The 20,269-nt window shown below is 36.4% G+C and overlaps 1 protein-coding gene across 2 annotated transcripts in view; it reads right to left on the reverse strand.

The window, feature by feature from the left end:
* LOC101893009 (uncharacterized) overlaps positions 1-20,269 on the reverse strand; it is an 85,770-nt gene that overhangs the window by 48,746 nt on the left and 16,755 nt on the right. The window contains exon 2 of one of the 2 annotated variants that reach the window (XM_005180017.4): positions 17,413-17,499. The exons of the other annotated variant lie outside the window; for it this stretch is intronic. Coding sequence (XP_005180074.1) covers positions 17,413-17,499 — 87 coding nt within the window. The remainder of the gene's footprint in view (positions 1-17,412; positions 17,500-20,269) is intronic. 2 annotated transcript variants of the gene reach the window in all.

Here is a 20,269-nt window from a genome sequence, read left to right on the forward strand (position 1 = left end):
ATTGTTGAACTTTATTCGGAGAATGACTTTAAGTAAAGTGTGTGTGTGCAATGTTATGCGTATGCAACATATTTGCAAATGAGAGAGAGTGTGAGTATGCGTATGTTTATGTTTATGTATATGTATATGTGAGTGTACAGGTTTATGTATACTCTGACTGGATAGTCTCCACATTCGTCGCATCTAATCACTTTCCTTTATTTAAACCAGAAACAGCATTTAATATTGTCGGAATCCGTTTCCATTTACTTCTAACGTATTAAAATGATATACGTCTACAGAATGTAGGAGGTGCCATTTCAAAAGTCAATTTGCACGATATTATCGAAATTTATTCAATAATTATTCAAAATTTGGCCACAGTATCTTAGCAACGAATTATATCTGTACTCCTTTTATGTGTGGTGCATACTTTTAGGCGTACTGTATAAAGATGCCTCGAAGCAAGTTAAAGGTCCGATTAAATAATCTATTAGAGTCAAACGTAAATTGACTTTTGTTGTTTAGAAAACGCCCAAAAGTATGCTGTAAAAATTCCAAAATTAATGTGGGGCAGTAGTTTTAAGAGTGCCTGATTCTTCATTTAGAGAGATCCTTCTAAAGTTCGAAAAATTAACGTTTAGAAATTTTCCAAACTCGACTATGAAAAGTGTATTCCCGAAAATGTGTGAATAATATTTCCGTATGGCAATCGAATACGTCTCGGAAAATTTCCCTTTCGAAATATGCATCCAAAACTTCAATTCTTTAACAAATACCAGTAAATTTGCCACATCCCTTGCATTGCCTATATTTTTATACCCTCCACCTTGGAAAGGAGGGTATATTCGTTTTGTCACTCCGTGTGTAACTCATTGAAATAATGATGTTAGACCCAACAAAGTATATATATTCTTGATCAGCGTAAAATTCTAAGACGATTTAGCCATGTCCGTCTATCTGTCTGTGTGTCTGTCTGTCCGTCTGTCTGTCTGTTGTAATCACGCTATCTTTCGAACTAATTGAGATAGGAGGCTAAAATTTCGCACACATGTTTATTTTGCCAGTAAGCAGGTTAAGTTCGTAAATCGGCCATGTAGGTCCACGTTTTCATATAGCCCCCATATAACGGTACCTCCGGTATTTTGATAATTTTAGTGACATTATTCACCGGAATTGTTTTAAATTTGGTATTTGAAGTTCGAAATGGATACTACCGCACAAGACAGAAAATTATCTGTTCAGGTCAAGGTCTTCGTATAGCCCCATATAATGGTACCTCCCGATATTCGGTATTTTGATGATTTTAGCGACATTATTTACCGGAATCGTTTCAAATTTTAAGATGTGGTATTTGAAGTTCGTAATGGATGCTACAGCCTGTGACAGAAAATTGTCTATGCTGGTCCAGGTCTTCGCACAGCTCCGATATAACGGTACCCCCCTATATACGATATTTTGATGATTTTAGCGACGTTATTCACCGTTTATTTCAAGTTTCGAATTTAAATATGGTAATAGCTTATGACAAACAATGCCTATGTAGGTCCACGTCGTATAGACCCCAATATAATGGCTATATTTGGTATTTTTAAAATTTTAACAGAATTGTTTAAGGATTTTATTTTTTTTTTTTTAAATTTCCAAATTTGGCCCGGCCGAACTTACTGTTTTTTAACTTGTTAACCTGTTTAATTGATTTTCAATATAAGCAGTTACCAAGCCCACAGGGTCATGGACGCTGCGGACAATGAATGTTTTCTAATCGGAGAAAACCAAATTCGGCAGTTCACCACTTTCGAAGCAACTTTTCACATTTAAATGCTGGAGTGCTCTAACGATAGCCACTTGTGATTTTCCAGCCAAATATAAAGAAATCACACTATCACGCTTCAATTCCATCACGAATAACTTTTTTTCTGGAAAATTCTCACCATAATGCTTTTGTACGCTTGTAAACAATAGAATGAACTGTCACTGGAATAATTTTTACAGCTATCGGCGAGTGGCTTAGAAATGACATCAGTCGAAAGTTGGTTGCAGTTTTTTCATCTCACCCTCTGTATACATTAGTCTATGGAAACGCCTAAAAGTATGCTGTAATAATGATAAATAAATATTAAAAATATTTCTTCCAAATGCCTGTAATATGAAGTGTAAACGAGCTGAGGGAGTGCCTAATATTTCATTTTGAGAAATTTCTCTAGAGATCCAAAAATTAACGGGATGTGATTTTCAAATATGAAGACAATGAAATAACTTTTCCAGAAATATGTGTGAATAGTATTTCCCTGAAGCGATCGAATACTTTTCGACCATTTCCTTTTTGGAAAATATTCAAAACTTCGATTCTTTAAAAAATACCAACAAATTTGACTCACAAGTCAGCAATTTGTTGTATTGGCTAGTATATTCCTTTTATTGCTGTTAGTTATGATTCACGATAGCATTGTTGTCAGACGGAAAAGAGAAAGAGAGAGAGAGTGAGAGAGGAATGGAGTTTTAAAGCAGCTGCTTGTTCTTGTGGTTTAATCTTGTGCACTGAGAGGACCAGTCATTGAAGAATTCATACATATGTATTCAAGCACTCTTGCAAACAGCATTCCTAACAGAAAGGATGCGAAAGTTGAAAACGGGATATGTATCCTTACATTAGAAGCAATATCAAATATGACCATACAATTAAATATGCCCCATATAATGCATATTTTATGCATTGAAAATTTATGTTTGTGTGAAAGTGTGTTTGAAATGGTAAACTGTGATTTGGAGGGCTTATATGAATTGATTTCGAAGGAAAATAAAAAATATGGTTGGATATAATCTTTATTATATCTTGGATATAATATAATAATCTTATAAAAATTATGTAACACCTCGAAAAATTTTGCCACATTTTTTTACGGATTTGTTTAAAAATTGGTATTTGTTGGTCATGGTGGGTTCGAGCTCCAATTTCGAAACATTGTATGTATAGGTCTACGTTTTTTTTAAGCCCTATATAGCGGTACCTCCCGGTATTCGGTATTTTGATGATTTTTGCCACATTTTTTCACGGATTTGTCTAAAAATTGGTTTTTGTGGGTCATAACGGCTTCTAGCACCGGTGGCTAAACATTAAATTTTTAGGTCCACGTTTTCCTATGGCGCACATAAACCGATACCCACCGATATTCGGTATTTTGATAATTTGATAATTTATTCATGAAATTGTTTCAAATTTGGTATTTTAGAATATTTGATATATGACAATCCTTGAAGTATAAAATTGTCTGTAGAGGTTCCCGTTTGGTATGGCCCCATATTACGGCCTCCATCACTTTATAGTTTTTTGATAAGTTTAACTACATTATGCAAAAGGTCTGGTATTTGTAGTTTAAAGTAGAGCACGCTTTAAATCAGATACTTCTATATAAAAATATTTCTTTTACTATAAGGTGGTTGGTATTAAAAGTTCGGACCGGCTGAACTTAATGTTATTTACTTGTTTATGTAGAGTTTAGATTCTTTAAAAGAACCATGTAACCACTGTGTCCGATGCAGCATAAAAATCTCCTGCTTCAAATATGGTATATGAATTTTCCATGCAACGGTCCATTATAATCATAAAAATTAGTTTTTCATGCTCGAACACCTCTTCACTTTGTTGTGAATAGATGTGTGTGGAGTGCACCTGATATACACTGGTGGCCAAAACTAAAGCAACTTAAATCCTGTAACTTTTACAAAAATAAACAAATCGTAAATATTTTTCCAGTTTTAAATGAGGTGTTTAATTCACTTTTAAGAAACTAAAAATAAAAATACAAAAATTATTTTGAACGAAAAATAATATGTGGAAAACTAAAATGACCCAACTAAAGCAACTTTTGATTTTTTTATTTTAAAATAATTAAATTTTGGCTAGTAGTCGATAGCATAACCATTATTTTTGATAGCAGCTGCACACCTACGAGGCATTGAATCTATAACACGCTCAATTTGATCCTTGAGTGTGCCTTCCCAGGCACCCCGAATTCTTTAGAAAATGTTGTGCTTATTTATTTTCGAATCTCTCTTGATCTTCCTATCTACGATACTCCAAAGGTTTTCTAAGGAGTTTAGGTCAGGTGATTGTGCCGGCCATAACAAAACATAAATTTTTGACTCCCGCAACCAATATTTGACAAGTTTTGATGCAAGTTTGGGATCATTGTCATGCTGAAACACCCAAATAAGCCGAATATTTTACTCAGTGCAAGGGAACAACGTGATGTCCAACATATCTTTGTAAACAAACCGATCCATAACTTCCTTTATTTCATGAATAGGCCCAAGTCCATAGAAAGAAAAACAGCGCCACGCCATTTTTGACCTTCCCTCATGCTTCACTGTACCTTTGCAACACTGCGGCATGAGTCCTTCATTTTTTGGTCTTCTCACCGTAAAATTTTTCACGTCTGAGCCTTTAATATTAAACGTAGACTCATCCCAGAAATAATGTTTTTCCATTGAGCTTGATTCTATTTAATATTATCGTTTCCGAAAGCCTTTTTGATTTTTTTCAGATATAAATGGTTTTTTTGATGTCTTACGGGCATGCAGACCAGCTGCCACTACTCGTCTACGCACTGATCTCGAGCTTATATCCAATGATTGCACTCTCACCAATCCAGTTGAACTCTTAAATAGTTGTTTTTTATTTCTCTCACAATTTGTGGATCGGGCTGAAGTTTTTCACGGCCTTCACCCGTTATAGACTGTTACTACTGATTCAGTTTCAAAAAACCGACTTAGTATACAGAAATAATTATGAAATCACATAAATATTTATGTAATATTTCTCGGAAATCATTTTCTGTGATATGTTGCTTTGATAGTCACTGATAATTTGCTGTTTTATTCAGGTACTGTATTTGCTTTTTTAATTTTTTTTTGGGCAGTACTTAAAAACGAAAAGAAAAACACATACTGTTGTAAAAAACAAGCGAAGGAAGCAAAAAGCGATAAATATTACAGTACAATATGTACAACAGAGTTGCTTTTGTTTTGTCCAAGCCAAAATCGAGTTAATTGACTTTACCAAACATTATTTTTTATATAAAAATGAATTTTGGTTTTATGTTTTAGGTTTTCAAAAAGTGAATAAAGTACCTAATTTAAAACAAGAAAAACTTTCTCATTTTCTTAATTTCTGAAAAAGTTACAGGGCATTCATTCTCCTTGTAATTTCAGTTGCTTTAGTTTTGGCCACCAGTGTAAGGGAGCAGGCTAATGCTATTTTATGTGTTAACAGTGATACCAGGAAAAGAAAATTTTGTTTTAATATAAATATACAAAATGGTATAAGTTGATATAAGTTTCTTAGATATCGTAAAAGTCTTAAATACAGGGTGACATAAAAAAACTGCAACAAAGTCAAACGCCATAATTATTTAATTTTTTATTGAAAGAAAAAATCGTCGGAAATAGCATCAAATTTTAGAATATGTTTAGATTTGTTCGAATTGGTCACCTTTGGCACGAATTATGGCCATTAAACTGTCACACGCAGCCCGAATGTTGCTCTGTGGTATTTTGCCCCATTCCCGCTTGCTTGAGGTGATCGACACTTTGGTATTTTTTAGTGCCAACCTTGCTTTCCAAAATACTCCAGGCACAATAGTCCGGAGATTTCGGTGGTTATTGTGCGCTGGACATGAAGCGAGGAACCTCATTTTGTAATCATTCTTGGGTAGCGCGTACTGAGTGCGATGGGTGAGTGCTGAGTCCTGTTGGAATGTCCAAGATCTGCGGCCAAAATGTTTGCGTGCACAAGACTTTTATACACCCTCCATAATAACCATGGCCGGCGCTTCAGTTCTGTTGGCCAACCGAAGGTGCACATTTCAGCTGACCTCTTTGGCATGTAAACACGATCATTTCGTTTGTTAACAAACTGCTGAACAATGAATGTTTTCGCATCGGAGAAAACCAATTCGGCAGTTCACCACTTTCGGCCAAGCGAAGCAATTCTTTAGCTCTTTTGAGTAATTTTTTGCACTTTTTGGAATTTTAATGACTTTATCCCGAGCTATGTTCGTTATGTTCAACTAACGAGCCATTTTTCGGCCACTGCAACGCGGGTTTCGATCAAGTCGCTTCTTTACATTTCGAACCATTTCTGCTGATGTTGCTGTTTTCTTCCATCCACTTCCTTGAGGTCGGGCTACGCTACCAATATCACGGTAACGAGCGATGGTACGAGACACAAAAGATTTATTCACATTTAAATGTGGAGTGCTCTAACCATAGCCACTTATGGTTTTCCACCCAAATATAAAGAGATCACACTATCACGCTCGAATTCCATCATGAATAACTTTTTTTTTTTCAGGAAAATTCTCACCAAAATGCTTTTGTACGCTTGGCATAAATTGGAGATAATCGGTCAAAATTTGGATATGGCTCCCATATATATCTTCGTCCGATTTGCCTTTCGTTGTGCACTAAACGTGTAATATCAACCCGAATAGCATGGAATTTTGCACATACAACCAAATTAGGCCTGAAAATAAGTATACCAAATTTGATCGAAATCGGTTCAGATATAGCTATAGCTCCCATATATATTGTTCATCCGATTTGTTATTTTAGTCCTCCGCAGCCGTAATATGCACTTTGTAACAACAATATTTGGGGATATATACCAAATACAGCTCAGAAATACATTTGCTTAATTTTATCGAGATCGGTTCAGATTTGGATATAGCTCCCATACATAACTTCGTCCGATTTACTTTTTATTGTGCACCATACGTCTAATATTTGTCCAAATTGGATGGAACTTGGCATCTACGACCGAATTGAATCTAGAAGCTAGTATGTCAATTTTGATGAAGATCGGTTCAGATATAGCTATAGCTCCCCTATATATATTTTTCATCCGATTTGTTATATTTGTTACCCACAACCGTAACAACGATATTTAGGAAAATATATCAAATACAGCCCAGAAATATCTTTGCCAAATTTTATAGAGATCGGTTCAGATTTCAATATAACTCCCGTATATATGTATATATATTTATCCGATTTCAAATTAATGTTGCACCAAATGGGCAATACATGTCCGAATTTATAAGATACAAATGCTTCGGTATATTTAGTCCTTTAACCTTAAATTATTATTATAGTAATAAATTAAATTCTCCCATAAAAACTTTCAATTGTTATGTGGAGCTCTACTAAATTAGCAAAGTGGTGTAGGGTATCAAAAAGTCGGCACCGCCTGACTTTAAGACTTTCTTTACTGGTTTTCTTGTAAACACTGTCGAGACATAAATTCACCTTTCCACATCATATCTGGTCAGTTATAATTTGTTTATAACAAGCCATACAAAAATAACAATGAATATTATAAGTATCGGTGTATTTGTATGGCAACAGTATGTATGTATGAATGCATACATACACACACATATGTATGTATTTATGTATTTCCTTGTTTATTTTTCAGTCTGCAATTTGCATAGACTACACCCGTATATACACACACATATACATGTATAGAAGTCTCTATTCACATACAACTCCTTTGTATACATTTGTATGTACATGTGTAATTGTATTTGCGATGACCATGAGCTTACTGGCATCACTTTTCTATGCAATACACGTAAATACATTAAATTATTAAGAGATTTTAAAGGATTTACTGTATAAAATATTTTTACTTAAATCTCCACTGCAATTACAAAAGGATATGGATAGGGGCAAATATACTCACAATCAAAACAAGAGAGAGGGAGAGAGAGTGAGTGGGAGACACTGACAGAGTGTAAGGTTAAATTCCTAGAAATCAGTGGTTAATCCTTTTCAAGAAATATCTTAAGCAGATAATCTGCAATAAATGGATGTGTTTTTTGGTAACAAGAATTAAGCTGCATCGTTTTTCTGTTACGAAATAAAAGGACAGCTAAATCCTTGAGACAATTCCTGGAAACTTGAGATTAGGAATTTAAAATTCAACAAAATATTATTCAGTTTAAAAAATAAAGAAAAATGTTAAGGAATGTTTATGCTGCACCTTGAGAAAATCCGAAATGTCAAAAAGTATATTCAAATGTCTTTATTTGAAATGATTGCCTGGTTTGGTGAAGGTCATTATCAAATGTATATTTGTTCATTTCTCTTTCGATTTGATCTATTACTGACCTAAGGAGATGACATCGAAAGGCGAGGTCCATAGAGAATGCGTCCATCTAAATCGTATGTGGACGCAGACAAATTTTGGAAACTTCGATTTATGCGTTAATTATTGAATAAGTTCTTGTTTCGAAAAGTTCTGATATTTTTAAGGCAGAAACCCACAGTGTCACTTCTACCAAAAAGTTATTCAACTAAATTTCAGAAGTCCTTCTAATAACATTTAGATCCTTTAAAAACTCCAAATTCTACCAGATGTTAGAAAAATCCCTGACAATACTTTCTATACACTCCACCATACTATGGAGGGTATATTAACTTTGTCATTCCGTTTGTGACTCCTCGAAATACTCATGTCAGACCCAACAAAGTATATATATTCTTCATCAGCGTAAAATTCTAAGTCGATTTAGCGATGTCCGTTTGTCTGTCTGTCTGTTCGTCTGACGGTCTGTCTGTCTGTCCGTCTGTTGTAATCACGCTATCTTTCGAACGAATCGAGATAGAAGGCTAAAATTTTGCACACATGTTTATTTTTCCAGTAGGCAGGTTAAGTTCCTAAATGGGCCATGTAGGTCCATGTTTTCATATAGCCCCCATATAACGGTAACTCCCGATATTCGGTATTTTGATGATTTTAGCGACATAATTCAACGGAATTGTTTCAAATTTGGTATTTGAAGTTCGAAACGGATGCTACAGCCTATGACAGAAAACTGTATGTGCAGGTCCACGTCTTCGTATAGCCACCATATAACGGTACCTCCCGATATTGGGTATTTTAATGATTTTAGCGCCATTATTCACCGGAAGTGTTCCAAATTACATATTTAGAGTTTGTAATAGAAACTAAAGTCTGTGACAAAAAATTGTCTGTGCAGGTGCAATTCTTCGTATAGGCCCCATATATCAGTACATCCCAATATTCGATATTTTGACGACTTTAGGTGCAATACTCACCGAAATTGTTTGAGATGTCGTATGTGAAGTTCGTAAAGGATACTACAGCCTATGCCAAAAAAATGCTGGTCCAGGTCTTCGCACAGGTCCGATATAACGGTACCTCCCTATATTCAATATTTTGATGATTTTAGCTACATTTTTGACCTTTATTTCAAGTTTCGAATTTGAATATGGTAGGGGCTTATGACAAACAATGCCTATGTAGAACAGAATTTTTTATGGATATTTTTTTTCCTTTTTTGAAAATTTCCAAATTGGTTTTATTTAATTTTTTTTGAATCTCGTCGGTTTCGTGTTTAAATCTATGGTGGTCTACGTGCCATTCTTTAGAATAGTACAAGAACTGTCCACGAAATAAAAATTGGATTGTTTTTTATACCCTCAGGCAGATGGCTAGAGATGATCATTTGATAGGGCCAAAACGTGTCTCATGGAAATAACGATTTTACACTCTAGGTCTCTTTGCACCAAATCCCTTTCAGGGCATTTGGAGTCGATCTTGCGTTGTCGGTCCGTCTGTCTGACTGACTGGCTGGTGCGCACGATAACTCTTGAACGGAGTATGCGATTTGGTCCAAACTTAGTACATCGTGATATTATTAGCAAACTTTGATCGAGTTCGGAGATGGGCAATATCAGTCAAATCCTAAAATTTGCATCAGTGCTAGGTCAGGTGCGACAATGGTAATATCGGTCTTCTTCATTAAGTACCTCTGCGGCTCCGGTGCGGTCCACCAACGTTAGTGCTAAGCTGTGGGAAAATATTCAGTCAGTCCGCAACAGGGTGCCTCCTCATGACACCTGTCGACCACCTACATGGGGAGGCGAAGGTTACATACAGAGTTATCCGAATCACCATCTGGTGGATAGGCAACCTCCGCCCCGGCATGTAAGGAAAGACTTCCATGATCTAGAGAGAGTGGTATAGAGGTATAAGCATGCCTATCAAGCAGAACTGAATAATATTTGCTCTAACGCGGTCGCAGAAGTCATGAAGGGATATAGAGTGAATACTGTACTAAGAGACCATCCCCTCCCATCGCAGCTGAAGAGTGAGTTCTGCCCCGACAAACCCGAGTAGTTTTGGCTTAGTTAAGATCCAGATGATGCAGCCGCCTCAATTCCTATTGGGCCCGGATTGACAACGATGTGCAGAACATCTACCCAGCTTGTGGCGCAGGTCCACATGACACGCTGCACCTATTTCGCTGCCCAGCCATACTTGCTTGCCTAACTCCAGTGTCGATGTGCATCCAACACGTCTGTCCGCCTGTCTGCCCATTTATTTTTGTAAACAACGTACGAGTTGGATTTACTGCCCGATCCAGATGCAATTTTACACAAGTCATTTTTTAGATCCAAGGACGAACCCCATTGAAAGTGGAGATAATCTATGAAAATCAAATCTGCAGTCGTAATATGCACTCGATGACAACGATATTTGGGCAAATATATCGAATACAGTACAGAAATACCATTCCCAAATTTTATCGAGATCGTTTCAGATGTGGATATAGCTCCCATATATATCTTCATCCGATGTGCCTTTTACTGAACACCAAAGCGTAATATTAGCCCAAATGGAATGGCATTTGGCACCAAATTGAACCTAGAAACAAATATGCCAAAGTCGGTTCAGATATAGCTACAGCCCCCACATATATTGTTCATCCGATTTGTTATACCCTCCACCATACTATGGAGGGTATATTAACGTTGTCATTCCGTTTGTAACTCCTCGAAATATTCATGTCAGACCCAATAAAGTATATATATTCTTGATCAGCGTAAAATTCTAAGACGATCAAGCCATGTCCGTCTGTCTCTCTGTGTGTATGTCTGTCTGTCCGCCTGTCTGTTGTAATCATGCTATCTTTCGAACGAATTGTGATAGAAGGCTAAAATTTTGCAAACGTGTTTATTTTCCCAGTAAATTATACCTCTATACCTCTCTCTCTAGATCATAAAGCCTTTCCTTACGTGCCTGGGCGGAGGTTGCCTATCCACCAGATGGTGATTCGGATGGCTCTGTTTGTAACACCTAAGCCATCCAAATCACCATCTGGTGGATAGGCAACCTCCGCCCAGGCACGTAAGAAAAGACTTTGAAGATCTAGAGAGAGGTATAGAGGTATAAGCAGGCCTATCAAGCGGAACTGAATAGTATTTACTGTAACGCGGTAGCAGAAGTCATGGAAGGATATAGAGTGCATACTGTACTATGAGACCATCCCCTCCGATCGTAGCTGAAGAGCGAGAGCTACCCCGACAAACCCAAGTAGTTTTGGCTTAGTAAAGATTCGGATGATGCAGCCGCCTCAATTCCTATTGGGCCCGGATTGACAGCGATGTGCAGAACATCTAGCCAGCTTGTGGCACAGGTCCACATGACACGCTGCACCTATTTCGCTGCCCAGCCAAACTTGATTGTCCGACACCAGTGTCGTTGTGCAACCAACACGTCCGTCCGCCTGTCTGCCTATTTATTTTTGTAAATAACGTACGGATTGGATTTATTGCCCGATCCAGATGCAATTTTGCACAAGTCATTTGTTTGACCCAAGGACGAACCCCATTGAAATTGGAGATAATCTGTCAAACTCAAATCTGCAGTCGTAATATGCACTCTGTGACAACGATATTTGGGTAAATATATCGAATACAGTACAGAAATACCCTTCCCAAATTTTATCGAGATCGGCTCAGATTTGTATATAACTCCAATATATATCTTCATCCGATTTGCCTTTTATTGTACACCAAACGTGTAATAGTAGCCCAAATGGAATGGAATTTGGCACCAAATTGAGCCTAGAAACAAATATGCCAAAGTTGGTGAAATTCGGCTTAAATACAGCTATAGCTCGCACATATATAGTTCATCCGATTTGTTATATTTTTTATTTGTTATATGAAGCTCGGCTAAAAGGTTTTGGGGTATCATAAAGCCGGCCCGCCCAACTTTTACACTTTCTTAAATGGGGTTTTCTTAGAATATTACATAACTCTTATTTTGTAAATATAAACAAATAAAAAGCTGTAAGTTCAGCCGGGGCGAAATTTGTATACCCTTCACCACTTGGTACAAATTTGACAATTTAAAAAATAAAATCCTTTAAAAATCCTTTTAAAATCTTAAAAATTCCGAATGTAACCGTATACTAGGGTCTATACGACGACGTGGATCTGCATAGGCAACTTTTTTCACAAGCTATTACAATATTCAAATACCGAATATAGGGAGGTACCATGGGGGTTATAAAACGTGGACCTGCACAGACATTTTTCTGGCATAGGCTGTAGTATCCATTACGAACTTCAAATACAAAATTTCAAAAAATAATTCCGGTATATTATATCGCTAAAATCATCAATATACCGAATATCGGGGGCTACCGTTATATGGGGGCTATACGAAGTCATGGACCTGCACAAACAGTTTTTATTCATAGGCTGTAGTATCCATTACGAACTTCAAATACCATATTTAAAATAGTTCCGGTAAATAATGTCTCTAATATCATCAAAATACCGAAAATCGGGAGGTACCGTAATATGGGGGCTATACGAAAACGTGGACCTGCACAGACAATTTTCTGTCTTAGGCTGTGGTATTTATTACGAACTTCAAATGCTAAATTTGAAATAATTCCGGTAAATAATGTCGCTAAAATCATCAAAATACGGAATATCGGGGGAACCGTTATATAGTGACTATACGAAGACGTGGACCTGCACAGACAATTGTGATAAAATTTGAAATAATTCCAGTAAATAATGTCGCTAAAATCGTCAAAGTACCGAATATCGGGGGGAACCGTTATATAGCGGCTATACGAAGACGTGGACCTGCATGGCCCATTTTCTGTCTTGTGCTGTAGTAATCATTACGAACTTCGAATACAAAATTTGAAACAATTCTGGTAAATAATGTTGCTAAAATCATCAAATTGAGTACATTTCTATCAACTTACTTCATTTCGTTCGCAAGCTAGAGTGATTTACATAGACGGACAGACGGACAGACGGATAGACAGACATTGCTAAATCGTCATAGCATTTTATGCGGATCAAGGATATGCATACTTTGTGGGTTCTAAGATGTATAATTCGAGGTGTTACAAACGGAATGACAAACTTAATATACCTTCCATACTATGGTGGAGGGTATAAAAATCTTTAATTCATAAGAAATAGACTCAAAATATTTAAATATATTTTAGTTCTAAACATTTTATTTGAAGCCACTAGCTTTTCCTGCCAGTGATTTGACTAATTCAATTGAAGTGATACCATGATAAGTTTAAGAAAGTCAACGATTTCTCCGCAAACTAAAATATGTATTCTATTCGAAAACAAATTCTTAGATCTAAGGCAGTGTCCTGCCTCCGATTAATTATATGGACTTTTCCAAACCATTGGTGTGGAAATTCCTTTCGTTCATGGGGTTTAAGCTATAACATAATTGCATTACCTCCATGTGAATAGCAACAACACTTCAAAGCTGCTGGTTAACCAAAACGAACACCTTGCTTCCAAAGGCTTTCTCTAAATTTTCTACAAAAGCAAAAAAAAAATAAATAAAACTAAAATAAAATTCACCATCTTCTGTAGCTGCTCGGACATGCAAACATTCCACTCGGTGCCACATACTTTATAGAATCGTTTTTTTCGGCTTTGATCCACTTAGGTGAATGACTTAGTATTTATTCGAGTAAGTGTGTGTATGTGTGTGTGCATGTGTATGCGTCTAAGTTTACGTGTGACCATATCATGACAGGACATTCTCCATTTAACCATGTAGCCTTTTGTCGTATCGCCCAGACTTATGCCCAAGAAACTCATCGATATTCTAGCAAGTTTTAAGACTTGTTTTAACTAGAATCTTCAAGAGCCCGTTTTCTGGCATGTGCGACACAACATTTTTTGTGTGATCCATTTTAGCCCCTTCTACATTTTTTCCGTTTTTTTTTTGCAGCAACAACTTTCAAAATTATGCTGAAGATACCTTATGAAAACTAACTGAAAGTATTCAAGTTTGCTGGTGGTAGAGAAAAAGTAGGGTGTGAGTGGGTGGAATGATAGAATGTGTGAAAATAAAGGCTAGTTAGCACGGCACGGTTTATATTGAACAACAAAACCGACACAAGCAATGCTTACACCACTTAACCAGGAATAGGACCTATAACACCAAATCGCATGAAACATATATATGGAAGCTGAGCTGGTGCAGGGTATAATTACCACTATGTGGCGTAGGGTATAAAAAGGGACCGAAAAGGACCCTTCGATGATTTGATTGAGGGTTAAAATTTCATAATATTCTACGTATTTTTGTCAATATTGCCAAAGACACTATATACCTAAAATGCACGGATTCCGAAAAAGTGGAAGAGGGGGGAACTTATCCCCTCTATTTTGATAAATTTTCAAAACGTCGATACAAGTGTCTTCTTATTTTAGCTCAACTTTTATAATCCCCAGAACTATTGAAGAATTGATTACCTTCCAATCATCTACAACCCGAACATATTTATCGCAATACCCTGGCTCCCGACTTCCATCCATTAGAGTTCCCGGTTATCTAAAAGTTAATTCGCCGCCATGCCCATTCAATCCATAATATCGCATGTAAGAAGACCTTCAAAACCCCTTCTTTAGACGATATTTTCAGAAGGCCTTCTATCAATTCGAGACCTATAAAAGGTCGTTTAGCTATAGGAGATATAATCAAGGTCCTCTATTTGTAGGAAACCTATAAAAGGTATATCATAAATAGAGAACATATAAATGCTCTTTTTAATGGAATACCCACAGAAAGTATTTTAATAATCCGATGCTTGTAGAAGGAGTTTCATAAATAGAATATTATAGAAAGTTTACTGCAAGATTCTCTATCAAAAGATAGACTTCTAAAAAAATTATGAAAAGGAGGCCTATAACTGGCTTTATACAAATATAAGATCTCTAGATGATATTATATCAATGCCGTCATGCCTATTCAATCCATATTATAGCATGTAAGAAGACCTTCAAAAACGCTTCTTTAGACGATATTTTCAGAAGGCCTTCTATCAATTCGAGAGCTATAAAAGGTCGTTTAGCTATAGGAGATATATTATTAAGATCCTCTATTTGTGGAAAACCTATATTCTCATACATGGAGAACCTATAGATTATCTTTTTTAATGGAATACCCATAGAAAGTGTTTTAATAATCCGATGCTTGTAGAAGGGGTTCCATAAATAGAATATTATAGAAAGTTTACTCCTAGAATCTCTATCAAAAGGTAGACTTCTAAAAAAATTAACAATAGGAAGCCTATAAAAGGCTTTATACAAATATTAGATCTCTAGATGATATTATATCAATGGGATACCTATAGATTGCCTATAGAAGCTGTTCTCAGAGTACGTCGTCAATCGAAGATCTTGTTTATATATGAGACCAAAAATATGCCAAGGAGGCCTTCTATCTATGTGAAACCTGCGATGGGTCTAAGTAAATTTGTTTTATTAAAAAACTTAGAATATCTTCAGTCAAAAGAAAAAAAAAACAAGTAAAAATCTGTAAGTTCGGCCGGGCCGAACTTTGAATGCCCTCCACCATTTGGAACGAATTTGACAATTCTCCAAAACAATAAAATCCATTAAAAATTCTGTTAAAATCTTACAAAATACCGAATGTAGCTGTTACATTAGGGTCAATATGGGGGGCTATACGAAGACGTGGGCCTGAAAAGACAATTTTCTGTCTTAGGCTGTAGTATCCATTACGAACTTTAAATACCAAATTTGAAACAATTCCGGTGAATAATGTCGCTAAAATCATCGAAATACCCAATATCGGTAGGTACCCTTATATGGGGCTATACGAAGACGTAGATCTGCATAGACAATTTTCTGTCTTAGGCTGTAGTATTCATTGCGAACTTTAAATACCAAATTTCAAACAATTCAGGTGAATAATGTCGCTAAAATCATCAAAATACCAAATATCGGGAGGTACCCTTATATGGAGGTTATACGAAGACGTAGATCTGCACAGACAATTTTCTGTCTTAGACTGTAGTACTTGTTGCGAACTTTAAATATCAAATTTGAAACAATTCCGGTGAATAATGTCGCTAAAATCATCGAAATACGGAATATCGGGAGGTACCCTTATATGGGGCATATACGAAGACGTATAGACCCGTACAGACAATTTTCTGTCTTAGTCTGTAGTATTCATTGCGAACTTCAAATACCAAATTTGAAAGAATTTTTATGAATATTGTCGTTAAAATCATCGAAATACCGAATATTGGAAGGTACCCTTATATGGGGGCTATACGAAGGCGTGGACCTGCATAGACAATTTTCTGTCTGAGGCTGTAGTATTTATTGCGAACTTCAAATACCAAATTTGAAGCAATTCCGGTGAATAATGTCGCTAAAATCATCGAAATACTGAATATCGGGAGGTACCGTTACATGAGGGCTATATTAAAACGTGGACCTACATGGCCCATTTTGAGTACCAAAGTCCTGCAGACATAACATACATTTGAGTAAAATTTTATCAATCTACTTCAATTCGTTCGGAAGCTAGAGTGATTTTCACAGACGGGTAGACGGACGGACATCGCTAAATCGACATAGTATTTTATGCTGATCAAGAATATACATACTTTGTGGGGTCTAAAATGTATATTTCGAGGTGTTACAAATGGAATGACAAACTTAATATACCCTCCATACTATGGTGGAGGGTATAAAAAGGTCTTCTCCTAAAAGAGGACTTTTGGAATGAAATCAAACAAGAGTTCTCTTCTCCGACTCCTTTTTTTTCTATAGATGAATCTTTTATCTGTGAAAGACCTATTTAAGGACTTCTATGAAGAAGAATTATGGAAGGTCTTCAATCGATCGGAGTCGCAGAGATAATCGCCTAATCACACGAGGCCTACTTAAAATTTACAGTCGGTCTTCTGTTAATAAAGAACCTCAGCTGGTCTAATGTGTGAGCCAATTTTTAAACACAACCTCTGACCTAATCTTTAAATCATATCCTTCCAAAAGATGAGCTCCTCTTTTTCGTTAACATAATCGGACCCACTGACACATGAATGCCACCATATTGCTTAAGGTGAATGTGGATATGTATGCCAGGTATGTTTTACCCATAACTTTCCCATCCTCTCTAACCCTCTCATCCATCTCTCTTTCTTTCTTATATGAATAAAATAAAAATAGCAAAGAATAATAAGAAAGCCAAGCAAAGCAAAAAATAAAGAAAAAAAAACTTTAGAGTAAACTTACCTCCAAACAAACAGGACATTCCAATAATTGGGCAATATGTTGCAGGCAAGTTGCAAACTTTTGCAACGATTGCTGATTAATGTTATGCTGCAAGTTTAGCAAAGAAACGAAAAGAAAAGAAAGGAAAATGAACAAAAAATCAACATCAACATCAGCAACAACAAATTTAGAACAAGTTTAATTAGCTTAGGTTTACTTTTTTTCCTATCAATGTTGCCTCTTCTCCTTCAACATCATCTTCGTTGGCGTACGTTCGTGTGTGTGCGTGTGTATTTCTTGAAGGCCTCACGTTGAACAAATAACATGACCATGTACACAAGGAAGTTGTAGACCGAGTGGAGCATGGGGTCCAGTGTGTGTCGATTTAATATTTAGGATCACCACCAGCACCACCCTATTTATTTAATTTAATTTAAAATGCCGGAAATGTTTTCGGTCCATCTAACGAACTGTATGAAGGGGGTATTTGGAAAATTAGCTAAGAAAAAAAAGGGAAACACATTTAAGTGTCTACATTCGCTAAGACCGAATATAAAATGTGTAAAATATGGTAAAGCCAATGGGGAATTCCAAGAAACGAGGTTCGAAATTCTTCCCAACATGTCTGCATCATCGAATAAAGTTCCAAAATACCATAATGTTCAGCATAGTCGGCAGAAAGTCCCACCAAAGTTTTTAGTGCAAAAAAATATATTTCCGTGTAAAAAATATGTATTTTTTGAAAAATTCGACCTTTTGTGAGAGAGGTACCGAAGGAGTGGACCAAGATTGCCCATCTTACCATCAGACCTTGGGTTAATATAAATATTAGGATCTGTGAAATTTGAAGACTCTTACATCACATTTTAGGAGAGTTGTAATTATTCAAAATTTGATCATGTGTGGGGCAGGTACTTGAAGGAGTCGACCGATATTATCAATTTTCACACCAGACCTAGCACTGACTCAAATTTTGGGATTTGCAAAGTTGGAGCGAAATCAGATTATCCATTCTCTTTCTGTGCAAAAAATATATATGTTTTTTGAAAATTTCGACCATATGTGTGGGAGGTACCAGAAGGAGTGGACCGATATTGTCCATCTTAACACCAGAACTTGGGTTAATATAAATATTGGGATGAGGGATTATAATTTGAAGGCAATCGGACTCTTACATTACATTTTATGAAAGTTGTAATTGTTCAAAATATTGACCCTTTGTGGGGGAGGCACTTGATGGAGTGGACCGATATTGTCCAGTTTCACACCTGACCTAGCATGGATGCAAATATTAGGATGTGCAAAGTTGGAGCAAAATCGGATTATCCTTTTTCTCTCTGTGCAAAAATATATTTTTTTGAAAATTTCGACTTTTTGTGGGGGAGGTACCAGAAGGAGTGGACCGATACTGCCCATTCTCCGAACTCGATCTAAGTTTGAAAAAAATATTACGATGTACCTAGTTTGGATCAAATCGGATACTCCCTTCAAGAGTTATCGTGCGCACCAGCCAGCCAAAAAGACAGACGGACGGAAATCGCTATATCGACTCCAAATGTTCTGCAACGGATTTGGTCCAAAGAGACCTAGGGTCTAAAACCGTTATTTCGTCTAGGCACGTTTTGACCTATCAAATCTGTAGCCATTTGGCTGAGGGTATTAAAAGCTGTAAGTTCGGCCGAGCCGAACTTTGAATACCCTCCACCAATTGGGACGAATTTGGCAATTCTCAAAAAACAATAAAATCCGTTAAAAATGCTGTATTAGGGTCAATACGACGACATGGACATCAATAGGTAATTTTTGTCATAAGCCATTACAATTTTCAAATGCGAAACTTAAAAAAATCGAATATCTGGAGGTATATAAGAAGACGTGGGGCTATAAGAAGACGTGGGCGTGCACAGACAATTTTCTGTCTCACACTGAGTAGCCATTACGAACTTCAAGTACAAAATTTTTGAATAATGTCGTTAAAATTATCAAAATACCGAATATCGGGAGGTACCGTTACATAACGGACCTGCACAGACAATTTTCTGTCTTAGGCTGTAGTATCCAGTACGAACTTCAAATACCAAATTTGGAACACTTCTGGTGAATAGTCTCGCTAAAATCATTAAACTACCAAATATCGGGAGGTACCGTTATATGGGGGCTATACCAAAACGTGTACCTACATTCTCCGTTTTCAATACCAAAATTCCTGCAGATATAATATACATTTGAGTAAAATTTGATCAATCTATTTCAATTCGTTTAGAAGCTAGAGTGATTTCCACAGACGGATAAACGGACAGACATCGCTAAATCGACATAGAATTTTATGCTGATTAAGAATATATATAATTTGTGGGGTCTAAAATGTGTATTTCGAGGTGTTACAAACGGAATGACAAAACATAATATACTCTCCATACTCTGGTGGGGGTATAAAGACAAAGAAAGTCAAAAATAGCGGATTTCAGTGTTTTCCATTTTTCTGGCTGATTGGTGCCATAAGATAACTCTCGAAGGGAGTATCTGATTTAGTCCAAAATTAGTACATCGTAATATTATTATCAAACTTACATCGAGTTCGGAGAAGGGCAATATCGGTCCACTTCTTCTGGTACATACCGCACAAAAGGTCAACATTTTCAAAAAAATATTTTGCAGCACAAAAGGAGAACGAGCACTCCGATTTTACTCCATCTTTGCAAATTCTAATATTTTCATCGGTGCTAGGTCATTTGCGAAAATAAACAATACCGGGTTAGTCCATCAAGTACCCTCACCCACTAAGGGTCAAAATGTTGAGTATCCATGAAACTCATACAACGCGAAATTAACATACGATTACATTCAGACTTGGTACATATTAAAATTTCCCATCTAC

The sequence above is a fragment of the Musca domestica genome, unplaced genomic scaffold (genome assembly GCF_030504385.1).
Source record: "Musca domestica strain aabys unplaced genomic scaffold, Musca_domestica.polishedcontigs.V.1.1 1, whole genome shotgun sequence".
Classification (NCBI taxonomy): Eukaryota; Metazoa; Arthropoda; class Insecta; order Diptera; family Muscidae; genus Musca; species Musca domestica.